General features: G+C 44.7%; 1 protein-coding gene across 18 annotated transcripts in view; it reads left to right on the top strand.

Annotated features, from left to right (window-relative positions):
• The window catches only part of hs2st1b (heparan sulfate 2-O-sulfotransferase 1b), a 77,644-nt gene extending 58,468 nt beyond the window's left edge, over positions 1–19,176 (top strand). The window contains exons 2-11 of one of the 18 annotated variants that reach the window (XM_029708243.1): positions 5,967–6,205; positions 7,696–7,781; positions 10,617–10,755; positions 11,022–11,119; positions 11,480–11,637; positions 15,337–15,605; positions 15,663–15,716; positions 15,757–15,998; positions 16,535–16,765; positions 16,803–19,176. In XM_029708243.1, coding sequence (XP_029564103.1) covers positions 5,967–6,205; positions 7,696–7,781; positions 10,617–10,755; positions 11,022–11,119; positions 11,480–11,637; positions 15,337–15,563 — 947 coding nt within the window. In that variant the 3' untranslated portion in view covers positions 15,564–15,605; positions 15,663–15,716; positions 15,757–15,998; positions 16,535–16,765; positions 16,803–19,176. The other 17 variants (XM_029708240.1, XM_029708249.1, XM_029708247.1 and 14 more) reach the window with 17 other exon arrangements.
• The last annotated feature ends 666 nt before the right edge of the window (positions 19,177–19,842 follow it).

The raw sequence follows: 19,842 nt of genomic DNA, 5'->3' as shown, positions 1-19,842 counted from the left end.
TTCCTTCACATCTGTTCTCAGTGTCAGATGTACCCCACTCATGATCCTGGAATGCTTTGCTACTTTCTTGATTTACTTTAGACGTTAAGAGCAAAAGCATGCGGCCTGGCGGGGCACATTTACACTGTCTCAGCCTAGATAAAGGGGGAGTGGTGTGGAGTAGAGGTCGACTGATTAATCGGAATGGCCGATTTAATTAGGGCCGATTTTCAAGTTTTCATAACAATCGTCAATTTTAGACGATTTGTGTATTTTACCTTATTTAACTAGGCAAGTCAGTTAAGAACACATTCTTATTTTCAATGACGGCCTAGGAACACTGCCTTGTTCAGGGGCAGAACGACAGAGTTTTACCTTGTCAGCTCGGGGATTCGATCTTGCAACCTTCCGGTTACTAGTCCAACGCTATAACCACCTGCCTTACATTGCACTCCACGAGGAGCCTGCGTAGCAGGCTGACTACCTGTTACGCGAGTGTAGTAAGAAGCCAAGGTAAGTTGCTAGTTAGCATTAAACTTATCTTATAAAAAAACAATCAATCTTAACATAATCACTAGTTAACTACACATGGTTGATGATATTACTAGTTTATCTAGCGTGTCCTACGTTGCATATAATCGATGTGGTGCCTGTTAATTTCTCATCGAATCACAGCCTACTTTGACAAACGGGTGATGAATTAACAAGCGCATTCACGAAAAAAGTGCTGTCGTTTCACCAATGTGTACCTAACCATAAACGCCAATGCCTTTCTTTAAAATCAATACACAAGTATATATTTTTAAACCTGAATATTTAGTTAATATTGCCTGCTAACATGAATTTCTTGGGAACTAGGGAAATTGTGTCACTTCTCTTGCGTTCCGTGCAAGCAGTCAGGGTATATGTAGTAGTTTGGGCCGCCTGGCTCGTTGCAAACTGTGTGAAGGCCATTTATTCCTAACAAAGACCGTAATTAATTTGCCAGAATTGTACATAATTATGACATAACATTGAAGGTTGTACAATGTAACAGCAATATTTAGACTTAGGGATGCCACCCGTTAGATAAAATACGGAACGGTTCCGTATTTCACTGAAAGAATAAACCATTTTGTTTTCGAAATGATCGTTTCCGGATTTGACCATATTAATGACCTAAGGCTCGTATTTCTGTGTGTTATTATATTATAATTAAGTCTGATTTGATATTTGATAGAGCAGTCTGACTGAGCGGTGGTAAGCAGCAGCAGGCTCGTAAGCATTCATTCCAACAGCACTTTCATGCGTTTGCCAGCAGCTCTTCGCTGTGCTTCAAGCATTGAAATCTTTTATGACTTCAAGCCTATCAACTCCCGAGATTAGGCTGGTGTAACCAATGTGAAATGGCTAGCTAGTTAGCGGGGTGCGCGCTAATAGCATTTCAATCGGTGACGGCACTCGCTCTGAGACCTTGAAGTAGTTGTTCCCCTTGCTCTGCAAGGACCGCGGCTTTTGTGACGCAGTGGGTAACGATGCTTTGAGGGTGGCTGTTTTCGATGTGTCCCTTGTTCGAGCCCAGGTAGTGGCGAGGAGAGGGACGGAAGCTATACTGTTACACTGGCAATACTAAAGTGTCTATAAGAACATCCAATAGTCAAAGGTATATGAAATACAAATGGTATAGAGAGAAATAGTCCTATAATTCCTATAATAACTACAACCTAAAACTTCTTACCTGGGAATATTGAAGACTCATGTTAAAAGGAACCACCAGCTTTCATATGTTCTGAGCAAGGAACTTAAACGTTAGCTTTCTTACATGGCACATATTGCACTTTTACTTTCTTCTCTCACACTTTGTTTTTGCATTATTTAAACCAAATTGAACATGTTTTATTATTGATTTGAGGCTAAATTGATGTATTATATTAACTTAAAATAAATGTTCATTCAGTATTGTTGTAATTGTCATTATTAGAAAGAAATAAAACAATTGGCCGATTATTTTTTTTAATATATATATATGTTTGTTTAAAAAAAAAAAAAATCGGTATCAGCTTTTTTTTTTGGTCCTCCAATTATCGGTATCGGTGTTGAAAAATCATAATCGATCGACCTCTAGTGTGGAGACTGAGAGACTAATTCCAAAGCAGCTCTCACACCCTAGTAGATTAAACACACTCTCACACCCTAGTAGATTAAACACACTCTCACACCCAAGTAGATTAAACACACTCTCACACCCTAGTACATTAAACATGCAGTATTTTTTTATGTATTATTTCTTACATTGAAATCTTAAGTCTTATTACATACAGCCGGGAAGAACTATTGGAGATAAGAGCAACGTCAACATTACGACCAGGAATTACGACTGTCCCGAAGCGGATCCTCTGTTCGGAACACTACTCAGGACAATGGATCTGATCCCAGTAGCCGACCCAAAACAACGACGCCGCATGAGGGGCAGAAGAAGCGGCCACCTGGCCAGGCTCCGTAGACGTGCACATCTCCCACCGCTCCGGAGTATACTACTAGCCAATGTCCAGTCTCTTGACAACAAGGTAGACAAAATTCGAGCAAGGCTTGCCTTCCAGAGAGACATCAGAGATTGTAACATTCTCTGTTTCATGGAAACATGGCTCTCTCAGGACATGTTGTCGGAATCGGTTCAGCCACCGGGCTTCTCCATGCATTGCTCCGACAGAGATAAACACCTCTCTGGGAAAAGGAAGGAAGGGGGTGTATGCGTTATGATTTAACGACTCATGGTGTAATCATAACAGCATAGAGGAACTCAAGTCCTTCTGCACACCCGATCTAGAATTCCTTACGTTCAAGTGCCGGCCATTTTTTACATTCCAAGAGAATTCTCGGCAGTTATAGTCACAGCTGTGTACATTCCCCCTCAAGCAGACACCAAGACGGCCATCAAGGAACTTCACTGGACAATATGGAAACTGGAAACCATACATCCTGAGGCTGCATTTATTGTAGCTGGGGATTTTAACAAAGCAAATTTGAGAACAAGTCTACCTAAATTCTACCAGCATATAAATTGTGCTACGAACATGCGCAATACCCTCGACCACTGCTACTCTAACTTGCGCAATGCATAAAATTGTTTCCCTGGAACACAGGTGCTTGTGTCCCCGGAACACTGGTGCTTGTGTCCCTGGAGCACTGGTGCTTGTGTACCTGGAGCACTGGTGCTTGTGTCCCCGGAATACTGGTGCTTGTAGAACAGATTGGTCATTTCAACAAAAGAGGACATTTTTTTATATTTTAAGTAGAAATTGCACCAATTATAGAATTTTAAAAGCTAGTTATATTAAATCATGTCCCCTTTTTAATATAGACCACATGGAGAATTCAATAAATCAGATTTGTATATGAATAAAGACTTTGCTAAAGTGCCAAAATTTAGCAATTTGACATTTCCCTCCGTCCACCCTCTGTGACTTGTTGGAAGATTGTAACCCACTTAACCCCAACATTTGTAAAGACCTAGTTATCTTTGTTGCTTTGACAGTCCGTCCAGAAGATGATTATTTATTTAATGTGATTTAATGATTCATTTTTTTCATGTCATTAATGATACATTTATTTAATGAGATTAACGATTCGTTTTATGTCTGTCCCTCATTTTAAGGTCAACCCTGTTAAATGAACTGAATTCTCGTTTTTAATATGGTGAAACTATATATATATATATTTTTTTTTAAATATGTTTTTCCAAAGAAACATTGAACATCCAAATAGTCAAATCCTACAGTAAAATCAGGTGTTCTGGTTCTACTGTGTTTGGTGGGAGGAAACAGAGTGGGTCGAGCATAACACATCAACCGTGTTACCCATAAATAGACGGACTAGAAATGTTTGAACGATTTTGTTAATGTTTTAGTGCAGCTTGCGTTCTCTTTCCACTCCCTGATGCACATAACAAGCTTCCATTCCCCCTGTTACAAGGCCATTCATGGCTGATTTAAGTAAAAGTTGTCCACCCTGTTACGGTTAACCCGGTTATTTTAATAGGCACTTACTATGCTATTTTTATTTAACATCTTGAGATGGGGAAACCATGTTTTTATGAAGTTGAACATGTGCTCTATATGACAATGTTAAAATTAGATCAAATCAAACGTTTTTTTATTTTTTGGAGCAAGTTACACTTCTCAAAAAGGCACTGAATTAGTGAAATGACCCTGACAGAGGCCTGCCAGCAGAAGGCAGGATGCCGGCAGGGTGCCTGTCCTCTGAGACTGCAGCAGCAACAGAAGCACCCCAAACACACTTGCCAACGCTGCTGAAAAAAATCCTAGGTAGAAACACTGCGTGCACACACTGACAAGGCCATACCTGTAATTAACTTCCATCAGACTGCGACAAAAGAAACAAACTTCACTTGTAATTACGCCTCCTCTCTTCAATGTTTTCATCAAAGGCTTAATCACCTGGAAACAGGTTTGTGCGTTGCGAAGGGGCAGGTTGTTTTAGATAATTAAGCCACGCTAACGAGCGAAGACGTGCAGTGCTCGGCTCGCTGGCCTGATGAGCCTCACGACCACCCCCCCACCACCTCCTTTTTGATTTTCAGAGAACAGAGCAGGTCTTCTAAATGCCTGCCTGCAGAGTGTGGTGTGTGTGTGTGTGTGTGTGTGGTGCGGTGTAGCACAGTTTGGAGAGTAATGCAGTGCATTCGTGTAGTGCAGTTTGGAGAGTAATGCAGTGCATTATGCAGTTTGGAGAGAGTAGTGCAGTGCGTTGTGCAGTTTGGAGTGCAGTGCATCGTGTAGTGCAGCGTGTGCAGTTTGGCGAGAGTAGTGCAGTTTGGCGAGAGTGGTGCAGTGCATTGGAGAGAGTAGTGCAGTGCATCGAGTAGTGCAGTTTGGAGAGTAGTGCACTGCATCGTGTAGTGCAGGTTGGAGAGAGCAGTGCAGAGTGTAGTGCAGTGCAGAGAGTGCAGTTTGGAGAGAGCAGTGCAGAGTGTAGACGGTGTAGTTTGAGTAGTGCATCAGTGAGTATGCAAACAAGCAGAGTGGGAGGCAGGAGCTGAGTTGAGCCTGAACGGTGCCTGGGGACTTGGGACTGTGGAGGACAGACACACTAGACAGCAGCAGCAGCCCTGTTTTGATGTAGCAGTTTCTGAACTTCTGAGCTTTCTGCTGTGTATTCAGACTGCCTGCTAGCGTCATGACCCAGTATGATTTAACACACACACACACACACACACACACACACACACACACACACACACACACACACACACACACACACACACACACAGAGAGAGAGACAGAGAGAGCAGTTATTTTGATGTAGGATGACCAGCTAGTGATACAGAAATAGTTTAGACCCTCCGGTCTCAGACGGCTGTGGTGTGAACTGAAACTATGTTACAGGATGATGGAGACCTTGGTCTTAGACAGCTCTTAACAGAGAGACTAGCTTCGCATCCAGGAGGCTTCCAGGTTGATATATGGTGCCTTGGGAAGCTGTGATCAATAATGGAACCTGGTTATTTTATGCACCAGTGGGTATCTATCTACTGTAGAGGAAGGATGGGTCAATTTTCCAGCTTTGTGTAATTACACCGTTTAGTTTGTACAGGGGCTAGCCACCAGCGGAACGTGTGAACAGGCCCGTCTGTGTTGTTAGAACATGCCTGTCCTTCACCCTCTCTATCCCCCCCTCTCTATCACACCTTCAGCGAAAAACACTGGGCCAAGTAATTGACTATAGCCTGTTTATCTGGAGGCACTTGTCATAGAAGATGGAAGGCTATTGTGTACACGTCCTGAGGCCCCCCCCTGCTCCCTCTGCTGGTACACTGTGACACTCCAGTCTATCCAGCAGTACGCTCTGTCTTCATCATTTATTCCCCCAGAAACCCCTATTTATTGTGAAACCAGATCATTGTATTGCTAATGACCATTGCCTAATGTTGGCACAATAAATATGTTCTGAGTGTGAACCTGACCTTCCTCTTGTCTCCCTTCTATAAGAGCGTACCATCGCCAGACACGAGGTGAGGGAGGTGGAGCAGCGCCACACCCAAGATGGCGTACGGGACACGCCGCCACTGGCTGAGGCAGAGGACGTGGTTATCATATATAATAGAGTGCCCAAGACGGCGAGCACGTCGTTCACCAACATCGCCTACGACCTTTGTGGAAAGAACCACTTCCACGTGTTGCACATCAACACCACCAAGAACAATCCTGTCATGTCCTTACAAGACCAGGTGAGAACATAGCTGACACCTGCCACTTTATAAACAATCCTCCCAACGAGAAGCATCCACAAGCATTTAGTAACAGGAGGTAATTAAACAGAGCCGTATGTAGTAGAATGTCAGCATGATTTGGAAGGTAAGGAATTCGGCATGTACTTCACAAACGTGTTTTTGAATTAATTTCAAAAAGAGAATTTTTGGCTGTGTCCTCACAGCCCAGATGTGTTTAGACTGGTCTGACTGTGTCCTCGCAGCCCTGACGTGTTTAGACTGGTCTGGCTGTGTCCTCGCAGCCCTGACGTGTTTAGACTGGTCTGGCTGTGTCCTCGCAGCCCTGACGTGTTTAGACTGGTCTGGCTGTGTCCTCGCAGCCCTGACGTGTTTAGACCGGTCTGGCTGTGTCCTCGCAGCCCTGACGTGTTTAGACCGGTCTGGCTGTGTCCTCGCAGCCCTGACGTGTTTAGACTGGTCTGGCTGTGTCCTCGCAGCCCTGACGTGTTTAGACTGGTCTGGCTGTGTCCTCGCAGCCCTGACGTGTTTAGACTGGTCTGGCTGTGTCCTCGCAGCCCTGACGTGTTTAGACTGGTCTGGCTGTGTCCTCGCAGCCCTGTCGTGTTTAGACTGGTCTGGCTGTGTCCTCGCAGCCCTGACGTGTTTAGACTGGTCTGGCTGTGTCCTCGCAGCCCTGACGTGTTTAGACTGGTCTGGCTGTGTCCTCGCAGCCCTGACGTGTTTAGACTGGTCTGGCTGTGTGCATTTGTATTCCTGACTGTCACTGTGACTCCTGTTGAGAACACGGGGAGAGCGAGCAGGAGAAATGCCTTGGAGCCTCTGGCTAGAGCCATGATAGTGTTAGTTCTGTTCGCTCCTCTGCTATGCCAAGGTAATAACCTATCTGTTCTCACAGCGGTCTCTTCCCTGTGCAGACGATACGACATGGGTGGGGAGAATCTGAGCAGTGGTAAATGTCACCTAGATAGATGAGAGAAACTCGTAGCCACAAGGGACTGTAGTGTGGATTGCACATAAATCCAATTCGATCTTTGATGTTCTTTTAAACTTATCTCTTTGGATAACAGTGTTACCCCAAAATAAGGAATAGGAAAATGGGAACGTTTAACAAAACTTTTCAGTTTGAAGAAGATGTTAATGGGGACAAGAGGGAAGTTCTTAGAAGTATATGTTATTTTTTATTTTATTTTTAACCTTACCATTATTTAACTAGGCAAGTCAGTTAAGAACAAATTCTTATTTACAATGATGGCCTAGGAACAGTGGGTTATTAACTGCCTTGTTCAGGGGCAGAACGACAGATTTTTAACTTGTCAGTTTGGGGATTCGATCTTGCAACCTTTTCGGTTACAAGTCCAATGCTCTAACCACTAGGCTACCTGCCACTCTAATGTACTTGTCCTCATGTCTGTGTCAGACATGCATAGACGACATAGATGACAAACTAATCAGCTTGTGTGATTAGGACTCTTGATTTGTGCTTCCAGGTGCGCTTTGTCCGTAACGTGACGTCCTGGAGAGAGATGAAGCCTGGGTTTTACCACGGACATGTGGCTTTCCTCGACTTCTCCAAGTAAAACCCTCCACAACATTCTTTACCTAAAATCATATCCAGATGAGTAACAAACACATTTTATAGGACACATGAAGAAGGTCTTGACTTGGTGGTTTTATTATTTATTGTATTACTGATGTAGATTTTTACTGTTCTTATCACTTGTATACTTCTCCTACTGTGTGATTTATCTTTGCTCTTCGTTTTTATGAAAACAGCTGCTGCCGCCATGTGGCTGAAAGTGGAACTAGTCCTGTATTTGTGAAATGCATTGGGCGTGAATCAAAAGCACCAAAGCACATAGACGTACAGAGGCCCATTATCAGCAACCATCACTCCTGTGTTCCAATGACACGTTGTGTTAGCTAATCCAAGTTTATCATTTTAAAAGGCTGATTGATCATTGAAAACCCTTCTGCAATTATGTTAGCACAGCTGAAAACTGTGTCCTGATTAAAGAAGCAATGAAACTGGCCTTCTTTAGGCTAGTTGAGTATCTGGAGCATCAGCATTTCTGGGTTCGATTACAGGCTCAAAATGGCCAGAAACAAAGGACTTTCTTCTGAAACTCGTCAGTTTATTATTGTTCTGAGAAATGAAGGCTATTCCATGTGAGAAATTGCCAAGAAACTGAAGATCTGGTACAACGCTGTGTACTACTCCCTTCACAGAACAGCACAAACTGGCTCTAACCAGAATAGAAAGAGGAGTGGGAGGCCCCGGTGCACAACTGAGCAAGAGGACAAGTACATTAGTGTCTAGTTTGAGAAACAGACGCCTCAAGTCCCCAACTGGCAGCTTCATTAAATAGTACGCGCAAAACACCAGTCTCAACGTCAACAGTGAAGAGGCGACTCCGGGATGCTGACCTTCTAGGCAGAGTTCCTCTGTCCAGTGTCTGTGTTCTTTTGCCCATCTTAATCTTTTATTTTTATTGGCCCATCTGAGATATGGCTTTTTCTTTGCAACTCTGCCGAGATCTTCAGTTTCTTGGCAATTTCTCGCATGGAACAAGAATAGACTGACTAGTTTCAGAAGAAAGTATTTGATTCTAGTCATTTTGACCCTGAAATCGAACCCACAAATGCTGATGCTCCAGATACTCAACTAGTCTAAAGAAGACCAGTTTTAATGCTTCTTTAATCAGGACACAGTTTTCAGCTGTGCTAACATAATTGCAAAAGGGTTTTCTAATGATCAATCAGCCTTTAAAAATGATAAACTTGGATTAGCTAACACAACGTACCATTGGAACACAGGAGTGATGGTTGCTGATAATGGGCCTCTGTACGCCTATGTAGATATTCCATAAAAAAATCTGCCGTTTCCAGCTGCAATGGTCATTTACAACATTAACAATGTATACACTGTATTTCTGATCAATTTGATGTTATTTTAATGGACAAAAAATTGACATTTCTAAGTTACCCCAAAGTTTTGAACGGTAGTGTTTATTCCTAATTGTTGTGATTAGGTACAGTGCATTCGGAAAGTATTCAGACCCCTTGGCTTTTCCCACATTTTGTTACAGCCTTATTCTAAAATGAATTAAATAAAGTCCTCATCAGTCTACACACACTACCCCATAATGACAAAGCGAAAACAGGTTTTTAGAATGTTTTGCAAAGTTATAAAATCTAAAAAAACAGACCTTATTTACAGAGTGGCCTTGATCAGAGAGGTGACCAAGAACCCGATGGTCACTCTAACAGAGCTCCAGAGTTTCTCTGTGGAGATGGGAGAACCTTCCAGAAGGACAACCATCTCTGCAGCACTCCACCAATCAGGCCTTTATGGTAGTGGCCAGATGGAAGCCACTCCTCAGTAAAAGGCACATGACAGCCCACTTGGAGTTTGCCAAAGGGCACCTAAAGACTCTCAGACCATGAGAAACAAGATTTTCTGGTCTGATGAAACCAAGATTGAACTATTTTGCCTGAATGCCAAGCGTCACGTCTGGAGGAAACCTGGCACCATTTCTACGGTATAGCGTGGTGGTGGCAGCATGTTTTTCAGCGGCAGGGCCTGGGAGACTAGTCACAATCGAGGGAAAGATGAACGGAGCAAAATACAGAGAGATCTTTGATGAAAACCTGCTCCAGGGCGCTCAGGTCCTCAAGACTGGGTCGAAGGTTCACCTTCTAACAGAACAACGACCCTAAGCACACAGCCAAGACGATGCAGGAGTGGCTTCGTGACAAGTCTCTGAATATCCTTGAGTGGCCCAGCCAGAGGCCGGACTTGAACCTGATCGAACATCTCTGGAGAAAATAGCTGTGCAGCAACTCTCCCCATCCAACCTGACAGAGCTTGAGAGGATCTGCGGAGAAAAATGGGAGAAACTCCCCAAATACAGGTGTGCCAAGCTTGTAGCGTCATACCCAAGAAGACTTGAGGCTGTAATCGCTGCCAAAGGTGCTTCAACAAAGTACTGAGTAAAGGGTCTGAATACTTATGGAAATGTCATTTCAGTTTTTATTTTTAATACATTTTCAAATATTTAATTTGCTTTGTCATTATGGGGTATTGTGATGTCATTATGGGGTATTGTGATGTCATTATGGGGTATTGTGATGTCATTATGGGGTATTGTGTATAGATTGAGGGGGAAAAACTATTTAATCATTTTTAGAATAAATCTATAACGTAACAAAATGTGGGAAAAGTGTAGGGATCTTATTACTTTCCGAATACACTGTATATTCCTAACTATTGTGGTTTGGGACAGGTATATTCCTAACTATTGTGATTAGGGACAGGTAGACTCCTAAATATTGTGATTAGGGACAGGTAGACTCCTAAATATTGTGATTAGGGATAGGTATACTCCTAAATATTTTGCCCTCTGATTAGGTATGGGGTGAGAGGTAAACCCGTTTACATCAACGTGGTCCGGGACCCTATCCAACGCCTAGTATCATACTACTACTTCCTGAGGTTTGGAGATGACTACAGGCCTGGCCTTCGACGGAGAAAACAAGGCGACAAAAAGGTATTGTTGTATACATATACGCATAGTTACACAGTAACATACTGGTTTTCAATGGTGTTTTAAGATTTCTTATCGCCCTAGTGAGTGTATATGAATCTCTATTTCTGACGTGTGTGTGTGTGTGTGTGTGTGTGTGTGTGTGTGTGTGTGTGTGTGTGTGTGTGTGTGTGTGTGTGTGTGTGTGTGTGTGTGTGTGTGTGTGTGTGTGTGTGTGTGTGTGTGTGTGTGTGTGTGTGTGTGTGTGTGTGTGTGTGTGTGTGTGTTAGACCTTTGATGAGTGTGTGTCAGCAGGTGGTTCTGACTGTGCCTCTGAGAAGCTTTGGCTCCAGATCCCATTCTTCTGCGGACACTACTCAGAGTGCTGGTGGGTACCAAGATGGCTGCCAATGCTGGGTGGGTGCCAACATGGCTGCCAGCGCTGGGTGGGTGCCAACATGGCTGCCAGCGCTGGGTGGGTGCCAACATGGCTGCCAGCGCTGGGTGGCTGCCAGCATGGCTGCCAGCGCTGGCTGGGTGCCAGCATGGCTGCCAGCGCTGACCCACTTATCCCCATTGCACCGGCTGGAGCCTAGGGGATTTTGGTCAATGTGTTAGTAATCAGAACACATTGGTGACGTAATGATGAAGTCATTTGTTGTCATTAAACAGTGTGTAAACCACAGATGTATCCTATTAAATGAGTTTTCTAGATGTTATTACCATGGTGTGTGTATGTGTACTGTAGGAACGTGGGCAGCAGGTGGGCCCTGGATCAAGCCAAGTATAACCTGCTGAATGAATATCTACTAGTAGGGGTGACAGAGGAGCTGGAGGACTTTATCATGATGCTGGAGGCAGCCCTGCCACGCTTCTTCAAGGGTGCCACAGGCCTCTACAAAACAGGTACTGTACTGGCACATCATGTATCCTGGTTCCTCTCACTTAACCTCAGCAGATAAACCCCTGTCAGTGTTCTAGCCTTGTCTCTGTGGTACCATGTTCTCCTGACAGACCCTGGTCTGCAGCCCCACTCTGCCGCTCTGCTCTTTTCCTGGTAACAGCATTTAGTACACTTGGGCAGACTAATCTACTATTTAGTACACTTGGGCAGACTAATCTACTATTTAGTACACTTGGGCAGACTAATCTACTATTTAGTACACTTGGGCAGACTAAGCTACTATTTAGTACACTTGGGCAGACTAAGCTACTATTTAGTACACTTGGGCAGACTAAGCTACTATTTAGTACACTTGGGCAGACTAAGCTACTATTTAGTACACTTGGGCAGACTAAGCTACTATTTAGTACACTCGGGCAGACTAAGCTACTATTTAGTACACTTGGGCAGACTAAGCTACTATTTAGTACACTTGGGCAGACTAAGCTACTATTTAGTACACTTGGGCAGACTAAGCTACTATTTAGTACACTTGGGCAGACTAAGCTACTATTTAGTACACTTGGGCAGACTAAGCTACTATTTAGTACACTCGGGCAGATTAACCTGCTCTTTTGGTGAAAACATCCCTCTCCTTCACTTGGGCAGACTAAATGAAGGAGTAGCCTATTGGATAGACAGTGTTTACTCCACTAGAAGTTTTGTGATTATGCTGCGGTACTTAGAGGTAATTTGTGGTTTATAACGGTACCCTGCATCACTACTTCATTGCTCCAGACCAGCGCAAGGGGGAGTTAGCTCACTGGTTATGGTTTTGGGTCCCAAGGCGTTACTGTGTCTCTAACTGACAATGAATGGGTGACATAAACCTAAATAGAAACTGATAATTGTGCAGAACTTCAGTATTACTTACTAAAACTGTTGTTACACTAAGGTTTTTATTATTTTATTTTGTTAGGAATTTTTTGCTCTTACTGTAGTACTGTCGTCCAGGAGTGGCCTGTCACATTGCACAGCGCCTAAGTGGACGAACTGTCAAGAGACGGCATAGTAGTGTCTGTGTTGCTATAGGTGCTGGCATAGTAGTAGCTGTGTTGCTATAGGTGCTGGTTCAGTACCCTTGGTGACCTTGACTGGGAGACCCATGAGATGACTGTAGTTTTTTTGGTTTTTCTCCCTTTAAAAACAGAAATAAATAATTATAAATAACAAACTGGCTTTATTTACAAATTAGTAACAATGTCTCACCCCATGTTCAAGAATGGCCTTATTCTCGCTCATTTTACATTGTTTGAAAACAAAATCTCCAAAATATTTTTTATTATTTTTTTAAAACAAAGCGGTTTTATTATTATTGATTTAGAATCATTTAAAAGCCCCTTGGATATTCTCACAGACATATTATTAACCCTGGTATTAGCAGGACAATATACACTGCTCAAAAAAATATAGGGAACACTTAATAAACAACACAATGTAACTCCAAGTCAATCACACTTCTGTGAAATCAAACTGTCCACTTAGGAAGCAACACTGATTGGCAATAAATTTCACATGCTGTTGTGCAAATGGAATAGACAACAGGTGGAAATTATAGGCAATTAGCAAGACACCCCCAATAAAGGAGTGGTTCTGCAGGTGGTGACCACAGACCACTTCTCAGTTCCTATGCTTCCTGGCTGATGTTTTGGTCACTTTTGAATGCTGGCGGTGCTTTCACTCTAGTGGTAGCATGAGACGGAGTCTACAACCCACACAAGTGGCTCAGGTAGTGCAGCTCATCCAGGATGGCACATCAATGCGAGCTGTGGCAAGAAGGTTTGCTGTGTCTGTCAGTGTAGTGTCCAGAGCATGAAGGCGCTACCAGGAGACAGGCCAGTACATCAGGAGACGTGGAGGAGGCCATAGGAGGGCAACAACCCAGCAGCAGGACTGCTACCTCTGCCTTTGTGCAAGGAGGAGCAGGAGGAGCACTGCCAGAGCCCTGCAAAATGACCTCCAGCAGGCCACAAATGTGCATGTGTCTGCTCAAACGGTCAGAAACAGACTCCATGAGGGTGGTATGAGGGCCCGACGTCCACAGGTGGGGGTTGTGCTTACAGCCCAACACCGTGCAGGACGTTTGGCATTTGCCAGAGAACACCAAGATTGGCAAATTCACCACTGGCGCCCTGTGCTCTTCACAGATGAAAGCAGGTTCACACTGAGCACATGTGACAGACGTGACAGAGTCTGGAGACGCCGTGGAGAACGTTCTGCTGCCTGCAACATCCTCCAGCATGACCGGTTTGGCGATGGGTCAGTCATGGTGTGGGGTGGCATTTCTTTGGGGGGCCGCACAGCCCTCCATGGGCTCGCCAGACTGCCATTAGGTACCGAGATGAGATCCTCAGACCCCTTGTGAGACCATATGCTGGTGCGGTTGGCCCTGGGTTCCTCCTAATGCAAGACAATGCTAGAGCTCATGTGGCTGGAGTGTGTCAGCAGTTCCTGCAAGAGGAAGGCATTGATGCTATGGACTGGTCCGCCCGTTCCCCAGACCTGAATCCAATTAAGCACATCTGGGACATCACGTCTCGCTCCATCCACCAACGCCACGTTGCACCACAGACTGTCTAGGAGTTGGCGGATGCTTTAGTCCAAGTCTGGGAGGAGATCCCTCAGGAGACCATCCGCCACCTCATCAGGAGCATGCCCAGGCGTTGTAGGGAGGTCATACAGGCACGTGGAGGCCACACACACTACTGAGCCTCATTTTTACTTGTTTTAAGGACATTACATCAAAGTTGGATCAGCCTGTAGTGTGGTTTTCCACTTTCATTTTGAGTGTGACTCCAAATCCAGACCTCCATGGGTTGATAAATTGGATTTCCATTGATTATTTTTGGGTGATTCTGTTGTCAGCACATTCAACTATGTAAAGAAAAAAGTATTTAATGCGATAATTTCATTTATTCAGATCTAGGATATGTTATTTTAGTGTTCCCTTTATTTTTTGACCAGTGTATATCGGTCATATTGGTCGTGGCTCAGGAGTGGTGCACGATGGGATTGCCTTGCCGTTCTCCAGCTGTATCCACTGAAAGCGTTCAAGGCACAGGGGCAGGGGGCACGGGGATGGGCCACAGAGCTGCGCACAGAAGACGGACCTAGCCCATGGGGAAGGGAGGAAGGGCGGGTGGACCCCAACCCTGCCACGCTGGGTAGCACAGAGCAACACTTTAAGGGGCATTGCACAAATAAGGGCACTGACTAGGGAAATGTTCCCTCTGTTCTAGCAGGTAGCTGGACAGTAGGCTTACCTAGATGGACGTTAGGGGGAGAATTCGATCGTCAAATGTTAGGTTCTAAGTTGTTTATTTATCACATCTGACCGTGATTGGGAGTCCCATAGGGCGGCGAACAATTGGCCCCACGTTTCTCTCCCTCTAAAAACAGAAATAAATGTTTTGGCCTTTATTTACTTTAAAAAAAAAAAAAAAGTCAGCGATTTGTAATCTGAATAATCTCCAAATATCGTTATATATTGTCAAGTTGATTGCACAGTCATATAGCCGGCACCTAATATAAAGCTGAGTGACTCGCTCATTCATGGCTTTGAATCAAAATAAACAAGTACTGTGCTGCAATACGCTGCAACTTTTAAAGGACGAACCACTGTAGACCCTAACCGATCCTCTCCTGTCCCCGTGTGCTCCCAGGTAAGAAGTCCCACCTGCGTAAGACCACAGAGAAGAAGCCGCCCACCAAGGAGTCCGTTGCCAAGCTGCAGCAGTCCGACATCTGGAAGATGGAGAATGAGTTCTATGAGTTTGCCCTGGAGCAGTTCCAGTTTGTCAGAGCCCACGCCGTCCGGGAGAAGGACGGGGAACTCTACCTGCTAGCCCAGAACTTCTTCTATGAGAAAATATACCCCAAAGTGAACTAGGGTGGAACTGGGTTAACATCAGGCCAGGGGGATGTTGATGAGGTCAGGGGGATGTTGATGAGGTCTGGGTTAACGTCAGGCCAGGGGGATGTTGATGAGGTCTGGGTTAACAGCAGGCCAGGGGGATGTTGATGAGGTCTGGGTTAACAGCAGGTCAGGGGGATGTTGATGAGGTCAGGGGGATGTTGATGAGGTCAGGGGGATGTTGATGAGGTCTGGGTTAACAGCAGGCCAGGGGGATGTTGATGAGGTCTGGGTTAACAGCAGGCCAGGGGGATGTTGATGAGGTCTGGGTTAACAGCAGGCCAGGGGGATGTTGATGAGGTCTGGGTTAACAGCAGGCCAGGGGGATGTTGATGAGGTCTGGGTTAACATCAGGCCAGGGGTATGTTGATGAGGTCTGGGTTAACATCAGGCCAGGGGGATGTTGATGAGGTCTGGGTTAACAGCAGGCCAGGGGGATGTTGATGAGGTCTGGGTTAACAGCAGGCCAGGGGGATGTTGATGAGGCCAGGGGGATGTTGATGAGGCCAGGGGGATGTTGATGAGGCCAGGGGGATGTTGATGAGGCCAGGGGGATGTTGATGAGGCCAGGGGGATGTTGATGAGGCCTGGGTTAACATCAGGCCAGGGGGATGTTGATGAGGTCGGTTAACAGCAGGCCAGGGGGATGTTGATGAGGTCTGGGTTAACAGCAGGCCAGGGGGATGTTGATGAGGCCAGGGGGATGTTGATGAGGCCAGGGGGATGTTGATGAGGCCAGGGGGATGTTGATGAGGTCAGGGGGATGTTGATGAGGCCAGGGGATGTTGATGAGGTCTGGGTTAACAGCAGGCCAGGGGGATGTTGATGAGGCCAGGGGGATGTTGATGAGGTCAGGGGGATGTTGATGAGGCCAGGGGGATGTTGATGAGGTCTGGGTTAACAGCAGGCCAGGGGGATGTTGATGAGGTCAGGGGGATGTTGATGAGGTCTGGGTTAACAGCAGGCCAGGGGGATGTTGATGAGGTCTGGGTTAACATCAGGCCAGGGGGATGTTGATGAGGTCTGGGTTAACAGCAGGCCAGGGGGATGTTGACGAGGTCTGGGTTAACATCAGGTCAGGGGGATGTTGATGAGGTCTGGGGGATGTTGATGAGGTCTGGGTTAACATCAGGCCAGGGGGATGTTGATGAGGTCAGGGGGATGTTGATGAGGTCTGGGTTAACATCAGGCCAGGGGGATGAGGATTAGGTCTAGGTTAACAGCAGGCCAGGGGGATGTTGATGAGGTCTAGGTTAACAGCAGGCCAGGGGGATGTTGATGAGGTCATACACTCTACTCTCTACTCTCTGTGTTAGTTCAGACGGCAGAGCCTGACCAATATTCACCCTGTTACACACGTTGCAGAATGCCATCATAACAATAACTCTGTCTGACGTGTGAACGGGGACCTACTGTGTAGCTGTACTGTAACTGGGGTCTGGGGGGAAAGGGGGATACTGTGCTGGTTTCATTGGTTCCTTGTTCTTCACTGTAGTTGTTGACTTCTACAAGGTATTTGAACAGGTCTCAAATCCACCATGGTGTCCTGTTCTTCTCTGTAGCTGGTCACTTCTACAGGTTATTTAAGCCAGATCTAACATGGTGTCCTGTACTTCTCTGTAGCTGGTCACTTCTGCAGGTTATTTAATCCAGATCCAACATGGTGTCCTGTACTTCTCTGTAGCTGGTCACTTCTACAGGTTATTGAAACCAGATCCGGCATGGCAGATTCATCAGGGCCCGTATATACACGCAGGTCAGAGGTCAATAAGCCCCCCCCCCCTCCACTGGGGACCTGCCTTGTGGTCTTCAGGCTCCAACTCAAAATGGCTGCTCAACCACAACCACATCGGAAGACGTCCAGCAAAAGCTTTTGTCTTTTTTACGTTTCTTTTTTTTAATCAAACACGAGAAGGTCAATTCAGAAGAAAACAGGAGTATGTCAGAAATTCGGACATTTGATCTGTAGTAAATAACTTCAGATCAAAGTGTCAGAAGGACAGTTTGCTGGCTCATGCCTAAGCTGGGTGGCTGTGAAAGGGAAGTACTGTACTAACAAGGAGGAAAGGGTGGTTTCAGCTCAGTGTGATGCTGCTAGCACTGTCAGGGTGGTTTCAGCTCAGTGTGATGCTGCTAGCACTGTCAGGGTGGCTTCAGCTCAGTGTGATGCTGAGTGGCTTCAGCTCAGTGATGCTGCTAGCACTGCCAGGGTGGCTTCAGCTCAGTGTGATGCTGCTAGCACTGTCAGGGTGGCTTCAGCTCAGTGTGATGCTGCTAGCACTGTCAGAGTGGCTTCAGCTCAGTGTGATGCTGCTGGCACTGTCAGAGTGGCTTCAGCTCAGTGTGATGCTGCTAGCACTGTCAGAGTGGCTTCAGCTCAGTGTGATGCTGCTAGCACTTATGAAATGCTTGTAATTATACTTCAGCGTTCTAAAGACACTGAAGCAGCAAACTTTGTGAAAATTTTATATTTGTGTCATTCTCCAAACTTTTGGCCACGACTGTATATTTAGATCCATTGTTAACAGTTTACAGAGTGAACACATGAAAACGACAGTACACAGTGTATTTATACACTACATATCTGATGTACTGGACCAAATGTTTGGGAAGACTTCTGTGATGTACTGGACCAAATGTTTGGGGAAACTTCTCTGAGCATTGTACCTTTTTTGTGTGTCTCTAACATAACATCTAGTAATTTGTAGCCGACTGAGAAAACATTCTCAGATTATTTATTTTTAGAGATAATGTCCATTCTGTACTATCGACCTGAAGTTCCTCCCGTTTTAACCACCACACATTCCAAATGTGTTTCACTCATCAGTTTCTTGGAGTTGTCTGGATAACGAATGTGTGTGAAAACAACAGCAGTGTGTCGCTATGACTCAACAGTGGGTGTGTGTGATCAACGTTTACCAGAAATTACATATTTTTGGGGTAATTTTATTATTATTATTATTTACCCCAGCCAGTCCCAATTTGCTCTCTACCCCTCTCCCTTGACCCTAAACCCTTTTAGTGTTTTGCAGATCAGAAAGGTCTGGTTAGGTATAAGCAATGGTATATCTTCCACCGTGTTGCATACACCTTACAAATCTACAGACCTGGAAGTGTTTGGCCTGTGGGGAAAGGTGCCAATCGGGACTGTCTAGTCACATGTTTTATGCCTAAGAATGTTTTTTAGTAACAGGGTCACGCTCGTTAGGGAGCGAGCTGCACTAAGAAGAGAAACACATCAAGAGGCTTGATAGTGCCTTCATCATATCGTTATTTGTTGTTTCCCAAATTACACCTTATTCCCTGTTTAGTGCACTACTCTTCACCACTACCCCTATGGGCTCTGGTCAAAAGTAGTGCACTACATAGGGAATAGGGTGCTATTTGGGATGTATATCTATACAAGACCCCCTAAGGCACTTCTTGATATCCCATGTCATCTTCCCCTTCACTTTGTATCTGAATGTTGTGCTCCTTCATTAGACACAATTATCTGTTCAACTGCCAGTATACCGCTTTTTCATTTTTTCATATGAATTTCTTATTGTAAACAACAACCTAAAACATTTGAAATAAATACTTAACTGTGTCACATTGTCTGCTGGTCTTCTGTTTTGAGTGTAAACTTAAAGACATCCCTTTTTGTTGAACTTTTCCTGTTGAAAAGCGATATCCCACTAATAAAAATGTTAAACTACAAGGGTAAAACAAATAAAATGCAGCTGTAACCATTGTGTTGGAAAAAGAGTTCATCCTAGCATGCCTCCCATCATGTTTACATATGTAATGCATGTTTGACTTTAGCTCACTTACCTGAGAGATACTTCTCTTTATATTGCTTAAAATGTTTACTGTCTTTACATTGACTCTTTCCTGTTGAATTTACAAGGATATGCTAAAAGCTGTAAGACATTCTTGTTGTTTTAGCTTTTCTCCAGGTGCAGAAAAACACCCGGTCAAACAGTGGCATTGTCTTTTTTTTTTTAAACCACTGTTGTTTCAAACAGATTGACATCATTAAAAAAAAATCCAACAGCAAGCTAGCTAGTAAATAAGACAGTCAGTGCCTCTTCCTCTGTGGTGCTGTAGAAGTGATGCTGTCCAATCAAATAACTCTAAATCATAGGCTTGAAGAGAGAATGAAGCACTGGAAATGTAACGGAACATCAACCGTAAGGAGCCTTGATCACTATGGAAACAGTAGCCTTCCTATGAATTCACACCAATTGTCATAGGAAATAAAGCTGAACAAGTC

The sequence above is a fragment of the Salmo trutta genome, chromosome 22 (genome assembly GCF_901001165.1).
Source record: "Salmo trutta chromosome 22, fSalTru1.1, whole genome shotgun sequence".
Lineage (NCBI taxonomy): Eukaryota > Metazoa > Chordata > Actinopteri > Salmoniformes > Salmonidae > Salmo > Salmo trutta.
This window is presented reverse-complemented; position numbering and strand designations above follow the sequence as displayed.